The sequence below is a fragment of the Rousettus aegyptiacus genome, unplaced genomic scaffold (assembly GCF_014176215.1).
Source record: "Rousettus aegyptiacus isolate mRouAeg1 unplaced genomic scaffold, mRouAeg1.p scaffold_m13_p_2, whole genome shotgun sequence".
NCBI classification, from domain to species: Eukaryota; Metazoa; Chordata; class Mammalia; order Chiroptera; family Pteropodidae; genus Rousettus; species Rousettus aegyptiacus.
This window is the reverse complement of record NW_023416295.1, coordinates 143,581,408-143,599,760: the sequence shown is the minus strand read 5'-3', so window position 1 is coordinate 143,599,760 and position 18,353 is coordinate 143,581,408. Positions and strand designations below refer to the sequence as shown.

The window sequence follows — 18,353 nt, the reverse complement described above, 5'->3', positions numbered from 1 at the left end:
CCCTTACCATCTTGGGATCAAGAATGTATGAAAAACAACTATGAATGCATATCCTCAAAATGATTACCTTTTTTCCTGATTTTGAAGGGAGAAAGGGCAGAAAAGAATATGCAGAGAAAAAAAATGTTAGGTTCTGTTTACTGACATATGAAGAATGCAGAGAAAACAACTTATGGTAGGAAATGAGTCAATAATAATAAAGCATGAAAAATGCTGAACTATAAAAATTCAATTTACATGTTGCTCTCCTGTGACACATAAACATTACCAGGTGAGATAAACTATCGTAATATTATCTTGCACTTAACATGTTAGCCTCTGAAAATCTTTAGTCACTCCCTATATTATAGTTTATGTCTTCCAAAATGGATGATAAGCTCCCAGAGGGGAGGCAATAGAGTCACTGTTACCTGGTTCTCCCACCACTTCAGCCTTGTTGTTTACTAAAAATTATCCTTGGGACCGAGCAGCAAAGAGGATCATAACTCTTCTAAGGTCTCATTTTCAAACAGTTAACACAATTTTGTAGGATGATTTTTAAGAAAAGAATCCAATATACAGCTATTGTAAGAATACAAGAATTTATGTCAGATGCAATGATATCACTAAATGTGTAATCACGAATACACTAAAGTTGTAACTTTGACTTCTCTTTAAACCAGTTGGTTATAATCTTCTCTGAAACAGCCACACCCTCTGTGCAATGCTACTGATTTTAATGAGGAGTTATAAGCAACTGGATTTGCAACGGGATTTGCAAATCCATCACCAACATTGGCAAACCTAGGCAAAGTGTATGCTGACAGAAAGCCAGTGTTTTCCCATCGAGATCAAACATTATACTTTTTCCAAACACAATTTAATTTCTTAAACCCTTGATTTATGAAATTTAAGGTATTTGACCTTACAGTATGAATCTTCTGTTCATGTTTGCCAATGGGAAAGGTCCAGATTTTGGGAACCGAGACATTAGCAGTGCCAGGGGCATGAGGTCAGAAGATGGCGGACAGGACACATGGTGCTTTTCGCTGCACAGATAATTCTTCAGTAAATATCTGTGCACTTGAGATTTAGATTTGGTTCGTATAACTAAGAAGTCCACTGGGAACCAACCATTGAGCCAGTAAAGGGGTTCTTAAATGATTAACAGTCCTATTTAAAAGTTATCAAAATGATTGTTAAGACATTTATATTTTGGAAGAAGGAGAAGGTAGAGAAGGTAGAGAAAGACAAAATGCAATATATTCCCAGATTAAAACCCTCTAATCACTCACCACAATCATTTGAGCCACATAACTTTCAGGTCCAGTGTATTCAGTGGGGTCTTTAACCTTCACCAAGACTAGGAAGTACAAATAATGCCACATATTGTGTTCTGACTTGATGTGCTCCTCAAATGAAACTGTTTTATTATCAAACTTGTCCCTCTCGAGTCCTGCAAAACACAGAAAACACAATGTATGTAATTTTTCATTTAATTAGCATAAAAATGAAACATAATAATTATATGAAAAAAATGCTTTAAGGGTGTGTCAATTTAAAATGTTATGATTAAAAACAACACAGTACTCAAGACCTCCAGAGAAAAAGGCCATAGTTTATTATAGATTTCTTCCCATAGTTTATTATAGATTTCTTCCCACCACCACCACACCCATGGATCCTTGGAAATGCAGTCTTATTATAAATTTGCAGATAATTAATTAAAAAAAATAGCCACATTGAAATTGTCAAATTAAACTGGACCATAAGTCTAAAAAAAAAGAAGTAAAAATGACTGTGCAAGAAAAGGGCACACTTGCTAATCAGGACAAAAATAAAAGGTCATTTTACCCAGGAACTTGAATAAAATGAGGGAAGGCAGCTGAGAGAGTCATCTCTTCAAAATCATTTGTAATCAGTGATGGGTAAATGTCCACAGCAATCTGTGCTCTGAGTGCTATAAGGACTCACGGACTCATTCAGCCCCTTAGAATACTGTGTTCCAGGCATTTTTAGAAGGAGATAATCTGCTCGATTTCCAGGGTACATTTTCAGACTCTGGAAGGAAATTGAGGAAAGGCTCTGGATAATAATATTCTTTTCCCTCAAAGGTTGAAAAGCAGATAAAAGGAAATTAATGAAGACAAAGAAAAATATCTAGGGAAAAATCAATTAGAATGTCAAGTAAAATGGGATGTTGGGATTCAGTCTGGTTTTGCAGTTCAAATATTGGAGAAGAAACCAGGGAATTGAATTCTAATTCTGGCTACTCTTTTCCTGAGCATATTAAAAATAATAATAATAATAAAAAAAGGCCATTCAGGCATGAAAACCCTTTAAATAATAAAAAGTGTGATGTACAATAAGTAAAAAAATCTGTTTGCAATGTAGGGGTTACCTTTTAAATTATATTATTTGATATTTTAATGGAAAATACCGTAAAATTTAGCTGACTAATGGTCAAGCCTCATCTTATTTGACCTATCATCAGCTCGGCATGCCCCAAATAAAACCCAAACTTCTTCCCCAATCCTGCTCCACCTACAGTGCTCTTTTCTTCCCATGGCAATATCATTCTTATAGTTGTTCAATCGGGAAGTCTAGGAGCCATTCTTGAATCCTCTCCCTCTCATATACATACTGCATCTAATCCATGTTGAAATTCTTTTGGCTCTACCTTTAATATATGTCCAGAATCTGATCACTTCTCACCACCTCCACTGCTTCTACTCTGGTCTGAGCCATTATCATCTCTCATCTGAGTTCCTGTAATAGCCTCCCAGGCCTCCTCTTTTCCTCTTCCTCTCTACAGACCATTCTCAAGACAGGAATCAGAGTGATCCTTTAAAAATATAAGTGGGATAGTTGTTTATCCCCTTTTCCAAATCCTGCCCAAGTTTAAATTTCAGATAAACAACAATTTCAGAAAAATTGTTGAGTATAAGTATGTCCCATGCAATATTTATTTGCTAAATCCTGAGTAATTGGCTCTATAGCTTCTCTAACCTCATCTCCTATTACCCTCTCCCTTGCTAACTCTCATCCAGCCACACTGGCCTTCTTGCTGTTCCTTGCACATGAACCCCTGCTTCAGGGCCTTTGGACTGGTCATTTACTCTGCCCACAACACTCTTCCAGTATTTCTTTGACTAACTCACTCACTTTCAAGTTTTTGCTCAAATCTCACCTTCTCAATGTGGCTTAAATTAATCACCCTATGCAATCCTACTGCCTATCCCTTTCCTTTTGCTGACACTCTCAATCACTCTTTCCCCTTTTCCCTCTTTTTCCTACAGTGCTTATCACGTCCTAACAGACTGAATGTATTTGTATCAGCATTGTTAAATCACACTGAACCATAAGTCTAACGTAAAGAGGTAAAAATGATTGTCAGAGAAAAATCCTGCCTGCTAATCAGCATAGAAGGAACGTCATTTTATCCAGAAACTTATTTATCGTTTACTGAATGACTATGGGCAGATATATATATATGTATGTGTATATATATACATATACATATATATATATATATATATATATATATATATATATATATATATATATATCTGTCTCTATTTTTCACCAGTGGTCCCAATAGCTTAGATTAGTGCCTGGTACATAGTCAGCACTGAATAAAATATTGATTCAACACCTAAAGAATATTTCACTAATAAAATGCTGTCCCACTAGGACGGCTATAATCATAAAAAGATAATAATAACTGTTAATTATGATGTGAATAGAGTCCTCATACACTACTGGTGGAAATGTAAAATAGTACAGCTACTTTTTAAAAGTTAAGCAGCTCCTCAAAAGGTTAAATGTAGAGATACTGTATAGCAACTCCACTTGTAGGGGGGTGTGTGTGTGTGTGTGTGTGTGTGTGTAGACAGAACAATTAAAAAAATGTTCGTGTAAAAACTTAGACATAAATTGTTCATAGCAGCATTATTCATAATAGCCAAAAGTAGAAACAATCCAAATATTTATCACTGTTGAAAGGATAAATAAAATATAGTACAGCCATACAATGGATTATTTTTGTGTATTAAAAGAAATGAAGTGCTGATACATGCTACAACATGAACCTTGAAAACATCATACTTAATGAAATAAGCAAGTTAAAGAAGACCACATATTATATGATTCTATTTATATGAAATGTCCAGAATAGGCAAGTGTACAGAGGCAGAAGGTAGATCAATGGTTGCTTTGGACTGAGGAGGATTAAAGATTGGGAGAATGGAAGTGGTGACAGCTAAAGAGTATGAGGTTTCCTTTGGGGATAATGAAAATATTCTAAAGTTGATTGTGATGATAGACACATAACTCTGAACATACTAAAAAACATTAAATTGTATACTTTAAATAGGTGAGTTTTAACGTATATAAATTATATCTCAACAGAGTTATTACCCCCAAAAGAAAAAATGAAATGTAAATTTTCTCAGAATTCAATTCGAACAAGTATCTACCTGTTGCAAGGTACATAGGGCTATAAAAATATGTCTACTATCAATTAATCTATAACATAGTAGAGGAAACAGACAGCAGACATTCTGAAATGGTATAAACTGCCAAAGAAACAGAGAAGGCAAAATAAATTTTGACTAGGTACATTTAAAAGGGTTTCGAAGTGGTATATTTGACTAGATACATTTTAAATGGTTTCAAGGAGGCATAGAGCTTTGAATGTCTAACCTTGAAACATGATTATGGTAAGTAGAAAACAGATGAATGGTAATAAAATATATTTAATTTTTATTGAGCACATATTTATGCTGATATCTATAAAGAGATCTAAATATGCTATTATAATTGTAACAATCCAATCTGACCTTTTAGCATGTGATGAAACAGATTCAGAAGGATTCAATTAATTGTTCAAATTAACACCTCTAGTTAGAGGAAAAGTCAGCTAGTATTTAAATAAAAATATTTCTGATGCCAAAGCTGTGCATTGTTTTTTGTTTTGTTGTTGTTCTTGTTTTGGTTTGGGGGGGCCTTTTTTTTTTTTTTTTTTTCTGTCTGGGCTGAGGAAATGGCATGGCAAAGCTGAGATAAAAGTAGATAATGACCTGTTTGAGGAAGTGTCAGTTCCTCTGGTGTGGCTAGAAGGGAGCATTTGGAAACGAAGATGAAACGATAAATTTGGCACAAACCATAAAGAGTTTTAAACACAAAGCTAAGGAGTCTGCATTTTATTCTGAAGGCTTTTGCGTGTAGACTAGCATATTCAGAGCTGTGCTTTCAGTAACTTACTGTGGCAGGATTTAGAGGAAGACGGTGGGTGAGGAGGCTGAGAGTGAGAATCTAGGGGTCCAGGGCAATGGCGGGGGGCATGTAAAGGAGGGAAACTGGTTACCGTTCATCTTCTCTGGTTCTTGCTCTCTAAGCTTAATGCCCATTCCCATGGTTTTAACCATCATCATGTTGATGATTTCTCAATCTTTAACCTAAGTATTGACCTTTCTACTCAACTTTAGTTTCTATTTCCAGCTACCTCCTGGATAAATCTGCCTAGATAGCTTATGGGCATTTCAAACTCAACTCATCAAAAATTTGTTTCTTTAGCCTTTCTTATTCACCTGTGTTAATGAAGTCCCTGTCAACAAAAGAACTTAAAGTCATCCTCAGACTCATGCCCTGACAATCCACTTCTTGGAATCACTCTGACTTTCTCACTATTCTCCAAACACACCAAATCCTTTGAAAACTTGATGTCTCCATCTAGTCTCTTTCTTGCTCCAGATAATCTTTCTTCAAGATCCAGCTCAACTACTGCCATCACTCTAACTCCCACGGACACAACCAGTTAGTTGATCCTCTTTGTGTCCACAATACTTTGCTGTGAAAACTTCCCTTTTTCTATCTTAGGCTGTACTACTTTACAGTCTGTTTTCTTTTTGTATTACCAGCACCAGGCATGGTATCTGGAAAACAGGCATGTCAAACAAGGTTGACAGAGTAATTGAATAAATGAATAAGAGAGGTTGAAGAGGACTTTGAAATGAAAATTTAAGAGGGCTTGATATCCAATTAGAGGTATATATTTAAGAGAAATCAAGAATGACTGAATTTTCTGACTTGAATGATCGAGGATGTGTTAAGTTTAAGATGCCTATAGAAAGAACAACCGTTTTCAAGATGATAGGAAGTAGGAAGCTGGAACTTTCTAACAGAGTTCAAGATGTAAATATACCAGTTCAAGAATAAATGACTTAAAATAAACAATGAAAACCAGGGTTCAGGCTGAGCTGATAAAGGGAGGAAGAAAGGAAGCATAAGAGGAGTTTGTGTGCTTAATACAAACTTTTCAGGAAAAATAAGAAGACTATGCTTATGCTGTATTTCCCACTCAGTATGAGTAAGGTAAGAATAGACACCCACCCATCACCCAGGTATTCCCATTCCTTTTCTCTGTTTTACTTTTTTCTACAGCTCTTGTCATCATTTGACATTCGTCATATGTTGGAAAATAATCTTTATAATGGCAGTGCTTTTGTCTATTTTTCTCACTGCAATACCCTGGTACGTAGAAGGTGGTCAGTAAGTTAATTGTTGAACAAATAAATGAATGAATGACATTAATATCTAAGTATAGATAATAGGGGACTAGTATACTGCTAGAAAAACATAAATGGCTCCTCTCTCACAAAATAGTCTCTATCTCCTATTAAATCATCTAGAAAGGTCTTTAATTCTAGGAACCTGATTATCCTTGAAAGACATTCTGACATCATCAAATTCTTTCTTTATCTTATTATTTTGTCACACCTGGTTTGTTGACAGCTCCTTTTCACTGCATTTACAGACTCTAGCAATTCAAAATTAATAATTACCATGGCTATCAGAGCCAATTCATTTTCTGTGTTTACTCCTTCAGCTCTGTCATCTGCTAATTATCACCCTATCATGGCCACCTTCTGGATCACTAGAAATTGTTTTCTGAGTCATAACTCTCAAACATCTGGTCACTGCTTTCAAGGCTAGAAAAGTCCCATCTGCTCTCATCTCTTGTCACAGTAGCTACCTCCTCTGTTGTTACTATGAGTGTCACTTGGTACACTCCTGGAGCCAATTTTCTCCTACTGTGGAGATTCTCTCCTCTGTTATTTATACATTATCCTTCTTTGAATTGCAACTTAACACCTAACTCTTTCAAGAACAATTTCTGGATTAATCAAAACTATTTTATAGTCTCCTAGTACAATCCCTAAATATCCCAAATATTTAAACCATATTTTTGTAATAAATTCTTATAATATTTATGGTATATATTAGATCTTATATGTGGTAAGTGATTCTCAGAAATGAAAGCATATTTACACATATGTTATCATAATACTTCTCACACGTTTCTACTTAAGGTCCTTTAAGAAAAGAGAATAAAGAATCCTTATGTTACTGAGATCACAGGGATTAGAAGCAATAGGTATTTAGCCTGCTTTTCAATATTTAAAAATGTTTCTATTTAATTTTAAATGTTCACACTAAATTTGTTCTACTTTACAACGTTCTATTTACTCTAATGTAAAAATATCATTTAAATTTATTCTTAGGTTAAAGTACCTAAATGGCTTCTCAAGTTTTTGAATAAATGTGAAGCTTTTGGAATAGATCATGTTGATCTAATATGCCCTTGTGCCTTCTGATATATCACCCTGTACTCCTGTGGGCAAGTGTATTGCATAAAAACAATACCCTGCACATGACAAAATTTGGAATAACTTGGACTTAGTGCAACTAAACTTTCTGTTTGCAGTATATATCAATTTAGTATTTATTTGCTCTATCTTTCTTTCATAGATTATAAGCCACTTAAGAATAGAGACAGTGTTAATTGGGCTGACTAAGTGGATAGTCCTTAATTAGGCAAATATTTAAGAATGATCCCTAATGCATACTATGAAAGCAATATAGCTTTCATATGGATAAGGCGTGGGTCCGGATCTCTTAAAAAAGAGAAATTAACATGTCTGAGTGTTTACTTTCAGCTAAGCATTGAGCTAGGGATTCTGATATACATAAATCTCATTAATACTCACCACAACCCCAAAACATGGCATTGTATTCTCCATTTCCCAGATGAAGGAACAATAATTCAAGGAAAGGAAACTTGGCCAACCTCATATAGCCAAGATGTAGAACCAGTGCAGACCTATGTTTGACTATAAAATTCATGCACTTTCTAAAATATGACAATGCATAGCATCCAACAGAGGAGATAAAACAACAAAAATATATGTATAGTACCACATAACTAAATGTGACATGAATAATTTAGGAGCAGACATGTTTGCTTCTGGTTAGTGACATCAAAGAAGTGGCATGAGATCTGGGTCTCAGAGTGAGAGCAAGAGTTCAATAGCTTAGGAGTTTGGGCATTCCAAACAGAAATACCATAACTGAGAACACATGGAGAGTTAAGGCTGAGTAAGGTAGTTGAGCTAGAACTTAAGCTATAAATGGAAGAAGAGAGGGTGAAAGGGTAGGCAAAAAAAGAAGGGGCCCAATTGTGGGGTCCCTTATATGCCAGGAAAATTAGAGTTTTAGAGTTATAGACTGCAACGCTATTGATAGGCTTTTGAGTAAGGAAATGATGAATTCAAAGTGGAAATAAGTCTGGCAGTGCAGAGCAGGCCATTTCTGAGTGATCTAGGGTAAGCCCGAAAAATCTAAAATTGGTTTCTTCTTTTCTCAAACTCAGCAGTTGGTGCCGCCATTCACACAGCTCTTTCATATCCACTCCAAAACACTGAGATTTAAAATTTTTATCTCCTAAATATTTCTTGACTCTCTCTCCAACCCTTAATACGGCCACCACTAACTCTCCTGAATCAAGGTTTCGTTACCTTTCACCTGGACTATGGCAAGAACCTCCTACCTGGTTACCAGGTCTCTAGTACTGTTCACTGATGAATAACCTCTCATAGCTGTCACAGTGCTCTAAAACAAAAATTAAACCCTGTCTTCCTTTACTTAAAATTCTTTAATGGTTGACTATCCTCTCTATAAGTCAATAGGATAGAGTCCAAGTTTTTTAATATAAAGGGCCACACATGATTTGGCCGACCTCTTCTCTTGGCATGCCCTGCTCTGAAATTTAAGCTCCAGCAACATTGAGCTTCTTGCAATAATTGAAGATTCTCATTTCACTGTTCTTCCCTCCATGCTTTTCCTTATGCTAGCCATTCTGCTTCTACCCACTTCGATATGGCTACCTGTCTTCCATCTTTTACCAACAGCTCCAATGCCATCTCTCTTCTCAGAAGCCTTTCCTGACTCTTTCTTGTCTACTCCCTATCACAACCTGAAGAGGTATTACAACCTCTGAACTTCTTAGGCAGCAATGATATTTATTGTGTTTGAATTCTACAACAGATTATGAACACCCCAAAGAAGAGCATGTCTAATTTATATTTGTTTCCTTGGAATATAGCTTCTTATACAGGTGACTGCTTGGTATACCTCCAACTGTTGGAAGAATGTTAGAAAAGTTTGGAAGAGCCATCGAGAGGAATGAGACAGTTGAAAAAAGTGAACCATGAAGGGAATGGGATTTGCCGAGGGTCTCATTTAAGTTACATAGAATAACGCAGTGAAGCCCTTATGCTTATTTTGTGACTTTTATCAAAAAATTCGTCAGCCCAACATGAAAAAAATGGGAAGGACTCTAAAGTGATTAGGCCAGCTATGGAGACAACTAAAGCCAGAAAGTGTTGAGGAGATGTATAGCCAAAAGGAATAAGGGGGGAAGGAGAACATTGAGCCTAAGAGAGCTAATGATGAGAGAAGGGAAGACAGTGTGGTGAGAGAGAGAGGCAGGGAGGAAGGGGTCATGGGAGAGAGAGGGGGAGGGAGGGGAAGAGGAAGAGAGAGAGAGAGAGAGAGAGAGAGAGAGAGAGAGAGAGAGAGAGAGAGATTGAAAACAGAGAAAGCATAGTTCAGAATCCAAAACATAGTGTCAGTGAGTAAAAGTTCAAATTGCTGGAAAAAATCATCTATGGATTCCTAATCTAACAAAATAAAGTAAAAATCATTCTGTTGTTTAATCAATATGTTACTGTGATTAAAAATCTGTTTGCCAGGTGATAGTACCTTTTAGTATTTTGTAACACATTCTACAGTCCGAAAACCATACAAATTGCAGAAATAATGACAAGATAGCTTTAGGATGTAATTCTTCTATCTATTTATGGAACAGAGAACCCCAATCCAATGCTCGGTTACATAATCTGAGTTTTGTCCAGCTTTCATTTTGAAATAATTTTTCCCAAAGCATGACAAGTAAACATCATTCCAGCCCCTCCCTCCTCCAGAGCAGTTTCTTCATCTAGTATTTTAGTATCTTAAGAACATTTACCACAGATGAAGCAGGTTGTCTTCAGAATTTCTTCTTTTTTCTGTTTTTCGCTTCTGAGATCAGCAAAAGTATCAATGATGACACCAAAAATCAAGTTAAGAACGATAATAATAACAATGAAATAAAAAAGAAGATCATACACCACTCGGGCAGCAAATAGGGGTTCCTGAAATAAAAATTTAAAATAAAATATATATATCCAAACATATTTTCAAGGCATGGTGATTTTAGCACATTTTCTAGCATAAAGAATATATTCAATAAATGTTGGCTAAATTAATATAAATAGTATTCCAGGTTGGAAAAAGACCCACTTTCTATCTTCATTTTCTTTAAGTGTTATGCAAAAAAGCTTCACAGCCTGTTCCCAGAATCCTTTCCATTTTGTAGGACTTACACTACCTCCCCCAACTCCCACCCTGTAAAAGAGAGATTTACCTTTATTAAAGGTAAATCTTCATTACTATGTCATTATATTAAATGCATTTTGGTGCAGTGGGTTGCATCCCAGAAATTGCACAAAATATATACGAATATCAATTTCAAAAGTCAGCGTTTAGGGAGTTAAGGAGGACCTAACGATCTGTCAATTTCTGAGTAGGTTTTGTTCTTGGCCTTAAAGGATCAAGCACATACAGCTCAAGCTATTTCTACTTGATAAACGGTATTAAAATTCACGTTAGTAATCATGTAACCCAGCTTTGAGATTTGGCAGCTAATCAGTTTTTCAGTCTTGCCATTTTAATATATAAAATGTTGTTAGAATTTTTTTTAAATTTTATATTCATCATGATAAATAATGGAGGCTATTCATCTTCAGAGGTAAAGAGTAAATCTCCATGCTTGAGACACCTGATAGACAAGAGGTACCCTAGTTTCTGTTTCTTATGTAACACTCAACCCATGTATAAAGTTTGTAGTCATGATCTTGTCGCTGTAATACAATACACAGTTCAAACTTGGAAAAATGTCATAACCCCACTAACAACATAGAGTTTTAGTACACTAGCTATTTCTATGAAATCCTAGCATACAATTAATTGGTTTTAGGGCCACTGTTATACTTTTAAATCAAATGATACGATATACTACCCTGAAAACAAAAATCATATTGTAAATGCTGTTTTAAAAGTTTTTAAAAATAATCGTGTGCTTCTTGAAAAAGAAAACTTTTTTTCCAGCTTACATCTTTGGATGGCCTTCTCAGCACGTCTCCCACGCCGCCTCCATTCCTGAGGCCCTGGTTCAGAACGGTGACGATGCACATAAGAAGAGTGTCACATGTCCTTTCAATTCCGTCCTCGTACTCTTCATCAGCTATAAAACACACAAATTAAACAATGCTGCAAACCTGTGCTTTTAAAATATATTATTATCTAATTCCGAAGATCTATTTCTTTATAACTGTGCCATAACACAATTTTTTGAAATCGTGTAACTTTTTTTATATGTGGCAGCCCATGACTGACACGGACTGTCATTATGCTAAATGCATTTTGGTACCGGGGGGGGGGGGGTCCCAACCCTGAAGTATACAATGCCAATTCTGAAAGTCAGTGATTAAGGAGTTGAGAAGGATGTGCCATTGAACAAGTTCCTTAAACTCAATATTCTCATCTGTAAAATGGGAGGTCTGTTCAAGGATTAAACCATCCAGAGGGTTATATGTAAGATATGTAAAACACTTTGCATAGAGATTGCCATACACATAGTAGGTGCTTAAATATTAGGGCAGATGTTATTTCATTACTTTGGTTAAGTATCTAAGCTTTTTTAATGACTAGCATGGAGCTATGGATAAAAACATACAATGTATTTATGTGAACAATTTATCTCAAGTGAGAAATTTTTTGCATGTGAATATATTAATGTGGAAATATTTAGGGAGAAATGGGGAGAGAGAAAATGATATAATGTGACAGAAAAATTCTTAATCTTATTTTGTTTAACAGTAAAGTAACCAAACTTGGTAAGTAATTTCCCAGTCACTTAAAATAGCTAAAAGTTTATACTAAATTGGATATTGGAATGAGGATTGCCTAATATTGATAATAAGTAAGCAGGAATGTATTTTTTTGTTTGTTTGTTTCATAGTTAAAGAACCATAACGGTACTGAATTTTGGCATTGTGTAGCCACAGTCTGCCTGTTAGGGCGTGAGTGTAAAAACAACAGCTACCAAAGGGAAAAAACGACTTAGTTATGTTTACATGATCCATGACCAACAGCCTGTTTGGTGCTTTGTTACAAAAGGCTGATTTTCCTCTTGTGAACTAACTTTATTTTAACAACACTCAGATGGGAAATCCCAATATTTCCACTTTATGCAGAGCTGTTCATTTTTAAAACATGCATCTCAAGAGGAAGGCTGAAGTCAGAGATGTGCGGGCACCAGATGCAGGCTCAAAGGTCTCAGCAGCGTCTGTGCTGGAGCACTTACCGTGGCGGCGAGCCCCAAGGCAATTCTGACTTAGAAAGTAGAAGAAATAAAACTACATTTGGGGGAAGGAGAAATGGGGAAGAAGTAGGGCTGGTGGTGGCAGCAGTCAGAACAGCAGAAGAGATAAGGTGGGCAGAGAAATCAGTGAGAAAGTTCAGTTTGCAACGTGCCAGTTAGGTCCCCGATACCTGGTGGTGGGTTCCAATGTGATGGCTAAGGAGAATGTGAAGAAAAATAGTTAGAAATACATAAAAGAGTTAAAGGAATTTTTAAGAAAAATATAGTTTTCCAGTAATAAGGTCATATGGAATACATCTATATGTTATTTTGCCACAGTTAGCTTTTCAATCAAAGCAATCTTATAGCTAGTGGCAAGATCTGAATTCATTTATTCAATTGGCAACTACCTACCTGGTCATGTCACATGAATGTTTACTAAAGACATTAAGTGCCAGATTAATCAGTACAGGAAACTGCTCCCATCTCTTCCCCAAAATTTGGAACTGAGGTTGTTTATTCTTTAACAGGTGAGGTAGTAAAATCCACACCCAATTCATGTAATTAGCTGTTGTGAAATAAAATAGATTGGCTGCAAATATATAAGAGAATGTGTTTTTGGCACGGTATATAAACAGGCAGAGAATGCCCAGGTCAGGGCAACACCACTAACAGTCCGGTCAACTTGCTCCATAATAACTGGTGCATAGGCATGCCAGTTTTATATAGCACCCTCTGTGAGCTTGGTTAATAAGGTTCTACCTTTGTGAGATGGATCCACCCACAATACGTTAAGCCAAATTCCCAGACCTTCAGGCTGAAAGCCAGGCTGTCATGGTGAATTCACCTAAGTAAATGCCACCTTGTGGAGACCTATCTTCATAAACAGCTGGCTTTCCCCAGCCAAACTTGTCTCGTTTCACTACATTAACAGCCCCTAGGCTAGGAATACAGGTGGAAAGATGAAAGTGTCACAGCCCCTAGGAAACTTATGTTCTCCTAAAAAAGGTGGGTCAGCAAATCAACAAAAGCAGTGCAGTATCTTAGGGCACTGTGGAGGCAGGAAGGATGTGCGCAGGGGCAGACAGGGACCAGATTACGGAGAAACTCATACACCAACAAGCAAAGTTTAAACTTCATCCTGAAAGCTGTAGAGAAGCACTGTAGAATTTCTGACATGGGCAAGGTAGTTTACCATCTAGTTTGTAAAACACTATGAGGTAAAAGTTTCACTGAGTGTGCTTATAGAACGTTATTTCATTCAATGATGTTCTCATAATATCTATGAGATGCCATAGGAATTTAACTCTTATTTATGTCAATTAGCCTTTGACAAAACTGGTTTCATTATATGTTGTTTTGCTGCAGTTCCAATAATCTATCAGTGATGTTAAGTGAGGAATTACTGTACTTAGATAATCTAAGATAAATTAACATGTGATAAAAGTCACAGGAATAGAGCAAAGAGATTAGAATAGGGAGAGAACCTTTAATATCACATATAGAGGGGAGTCCCTCTAATTAATGTAGACTCCAAGTTTGCCTTGAATATTCAATGGATAAGACAGGAGTAGAGAGGTATATCACATGGCATGAGCAGAGAGCCCCAGAGATAGAAAAGTATTCGTTTGTATGCTGAATGGCAAATAAACAGTATGTAGAGGAGTGGAATATAATGCAGGGAGCGCTCTGTGAAGATCCAGGGAGTTGTGATTTTATTTGGCAAGCAATGGAGCATGTAGAAATCCTGAGTTGAGGACAGGGAAGAAAATATTCAAAGTAGTCATCTCTGACAAATAGTCTAGTGGTGATATAGTGGATGAACCGAAGAGGAAAGAATAGCTAGAGGAGTTGCAATAATTCAGGCACGATGTGCCAGGAGCTTCAACAGGGTAATGACAGTGGGAATGGAAAGGATGAATGAATTCGAACTAATGGGGCTCGGCATAAGAAGGCAGGCTTAAATATTACACTGAAACTCTCAGTCAGAGGTGACTTGGGAAAGGATGGTCCCATTAGACCATGAAAACGGACAATTCAGAAGGAAGAACTGGATACCGAGTGTTTTGATGAAGACAAGGAAAAAAATCTCGGATGATTCTTATGTGTATAGGATAAGATGAGAAAACATTTTAAAAGCTAGAGAAGACAAGAGAACTGGGAGATTACTATGATCCAAAATTAAGAAAAAAAATAATCTAAAAATGGAGAAGGCATAAAAAAATGTCAAAATTACAGAAGGGCAAAAGGCAATGAGAAACAAGAAAAGGTCACTGGATTCAACAATAGGTCATAGGAAACAACAGGAAGATGGCAAATAGTAAAAGAGAAGATGCTTGATGCAGAAATGGAAGGAGAGAGTGTAGGCCAATGTTTTATAGGAAAATCTGGTGCTGAAAGGAAGAAGACTGATAGGATGTTCATTTGAGGGAATACAAGAATGTAGAGAAAGATTCGATTAGAACTTAAGAATGTTTTAGGATGAGAGAGAAAAGACGGTAGACTGGAAAAGATTTCAGATGTAAGAAAAATGGTTTAGCTAATGGTGGCAAGGGGGTAATGAGGAAAACAGAGATAGCTGTAAAAGAAGTGAGAGAGCATGGTTGTTTACATGCAAAAGGAAGGAATTAGTGGAAACAGACTTTTAATGTGAAGACATTTAAGAAGAACTAAGTACATCCCTGTAATAAACTTCACATTAAACAGAGACTTTTAATGTGAAGACATTTAAGAAGAACTAAGTACATCCCTGTAATAAACCTAAATAAATTCTAGGTTATCAATCATAATTATGATTATTACTGATAGATGGTTGTTAAATCTTAGGCAAAGTCATAATTTTAGCATAATCAATGAATTTATACTTGAACAATATGAGGTTAAATTACCCTCATTTTCAGTTGAGTATTAGTAAAATATTTTGTGTTAATTCATAATAGAAATAAAATATTTCATATGAGGAAAAGCATAAAAATATATTCTATTGGCTCTGAAATATTTCCCCTAGATCTGAGGTGTTAGTCTGTACTTTTTTTTTCTTTTTTAATACTGGACTTGCTAGAATAAGAGTATTTAATAATGCTATTTTCTGCCTTAATAATTAAATTATTTATTGTAATGATTTCATAGAAAGTAATAGATTGTCATAGATATATATTTAAAATTCTGAGTGCAATTAAAAACTTGTTTGTCTTAAACTTTAATTATAATCAAATCATTACGACAATGCTGATTTAAAAGTTTTTAACTAGGAAAAAAAATTTAAAAACTGGGCACTCAGAAGGAAGTCAAAATGTGGAGTGGCATTAAAGTTGATCAGTTTCTGGTTTTCATCAATTTTTTTGTTAAAGTAAAATATCGAAACATATTAAATTTGAATTACTCATACACGTTAAACATCTGTGAACTTCCTCCCTTTTCTGTACAAATGATTTTAGAAAATGAGTGTGACTATATTTTGTAAATTGCCTCCAACAGGCCTTACTTTTCTAAAAAAAATCAGTTTATTTTATTTTTTTTCTTTTTAAGTGAATATTTTTGTCTAGGAAGTCGGGGAGGTCTACAGCAAATGAAATAAAAAATTCTTTTTGTTTTTTTCAGGCACGGTTGGCTGCCAGTTACCATGCAAACGTGCTGCAGGGACAATGACCTAACCTGCGTGTGCTGGAGCTTCCTTGGGAATTGGCCGCTCTGCCTCGCAGTCACCACGAGGCTTGTTTCTACGCCGCTGTGTATGTCTGGGCCTTTGTAATGTGGACCTGCTGTCCATCCACAAGGTAACAAACCAAGCCCATAACAAATGCACACTAGGGTTTGCAAATTAAAATTTAATCCTGGTCTTAGACATAGAAAAGTTATTTTTAAATCTAAGTGACACATGCTGTACAGCAAACGCCAGATTCTACCTTTCTCTCTACTCTTGCTGTTAAATACATGTGGCCAGAAATTAAACATGGCAAGGGACAGAAGATTAAACCAATGGAATTTTCAATCAGATGAATTTTATCACTTACCATGTCAAATGCAAAAAGGGCACAGAGGAAAGAGTAGATCAATACAGGCATTCCTGCAGTTTTCATACTGATTTAGGAATAATCACCAGATCATGAAAAGTTATTGCCACCATCTCTGGCTCCCAACAGTGTCTCTGTCACACTTCCAGTGCTAAAATTCCTCTACTGTCCTTTCCTCCCTACTCTGGGAGCTTGTTTTGAAAAATCATATCTGCTTCTCCCTGAAAGTCTCAGCTCCGGTGGAGGTTAAAAAAAAAAAAAGAAAGAAACGTTGCCCCTGGGGTAATACACCTGGAAGAATCATGTCAATTTGTCCATAGAGAAAAAATAAATTATGTTCTTTGTGTAATATATTATGTGAATAACAGGTTGTAGAGGTTTTAATGGGAAACCTTTTATGAATTTGTATTCAGAGTTAGAAAATAATATCCAGACTTTGTAACACAACAGAATTTTCAGTCTCAACATTACTGACATTTTGGGCTGGATAATTTTGTCGTGGGGGCTGTCCCGTGCAATGTAGGATGTTTAGCAGCATCCCTCACCTCTATTCACTAGATAACAGTAGCACTCCTCACAGAGTTTTGACAACCAAAATTGTTTCTAGACATTGCTAAATATCTCCAGAGTGATGGGGGAAAGGGAATAAATTCCAATGATAAATATGTAATAGAGAATATTTACATTTAAGAAATTGTCTTTAGAAGACCATATGCATGAAGAAAATCTATCCAAGCATTCTCAGGGAAAGGAAAAATGATAAGCAGAATTTTAACAATCTCTAAATTTCGGTTAGGGAAGAAATAATTTATAGAGTTGAATTCTTTTATTAGGAGGCAATAAAACTTAGAAGGTCAGAGGACAGGCTTTGGAATCAGAGATCTAGATTGATTTATTAGCTATGTGACCTTACTTAAGGTCTTTTGTCCTCAGTGTTTTACCCATAATGTGATGATAATTAGCAGCATTCATTTATCCTTGAACAAGCATCCGGGCCTTCGCGTGCTATTCCCTGTGCCTAGAATGCACTTCTTCCTCTGGCTCGACTGGATCCTTCCCATCCTTCATGTCTCAGTTTAAAGAATCCCTCGTCGGAAAGGCCTTTCTGTCTGATCTCAACTATAGTCAAGCTCTCTTGTGATTACCTCTCATAGCACTGCTTATAGGACTCACTGTATTTTATAACTTTTTATGCTTCTCTCACTATTTTATAAGTTCTGTAAGGGCCAGGATCCATGTTTGCTTCTTCAACGATGTGTCCTGAACACCCAGCTTGGTGGCTGGCTCCACGGCACAGCCTCAACAAATATTGCTATATAAATGAATGAATAAATACACAAGGGTTTTCTTTTTATAACTATTAATAACATTTAATCATCGAAGATTTGTACTGAACAGACTTAACTAATTTCCTGTTTTACAAAAATATTCGCTTCATGTTTTTAAATGTTAAGATCAAAATGTCCCAATTAGTAATAGCATTTGAAACGATTACAATAGAATGCCTGGCTGAGCATCAACAATGCCTGGGGAATTGTAGAAAGCCTAAAATTTAC

The 18,353-nt window shown here is 36.0% G+C and overlaps 1 protein-coding gene across 3 annotated transcripts in view; it reads right to left on the bottom strand.

Annotated features, from left to right (window-relative positions):
- ITPR2 (inositol 1,4,5-trisphosphate receptor type 2) overlaps positions 1–18,353 on the bottom strand; it is a 405,483-nt gene that overhangs the window by 35,785 nt on the left and 351,345 nt on the right. For all 3 annotated transcript variants that reach the window (XM_016119206.2, XM_016119205.2, XM_016119207.2), the window contains 3 exons: positions 11,535–11,665; positions 10,349–10,514; positions 1,275–1,435 (listed from right to left, as the gene is read on the bottom strand). In XM_016119206.2, coding sequence (XP_015974692.2) covers positions 1,275–1,435; positions 10,349–10,514; positions 11,535–11,665 — 458 coding nt within the window. The remainder of the gene's footprint in view (positions 1–1,274; positions 1,436–10,348; positions 10,515–11,534; positions 11,666–18,353) is intronic.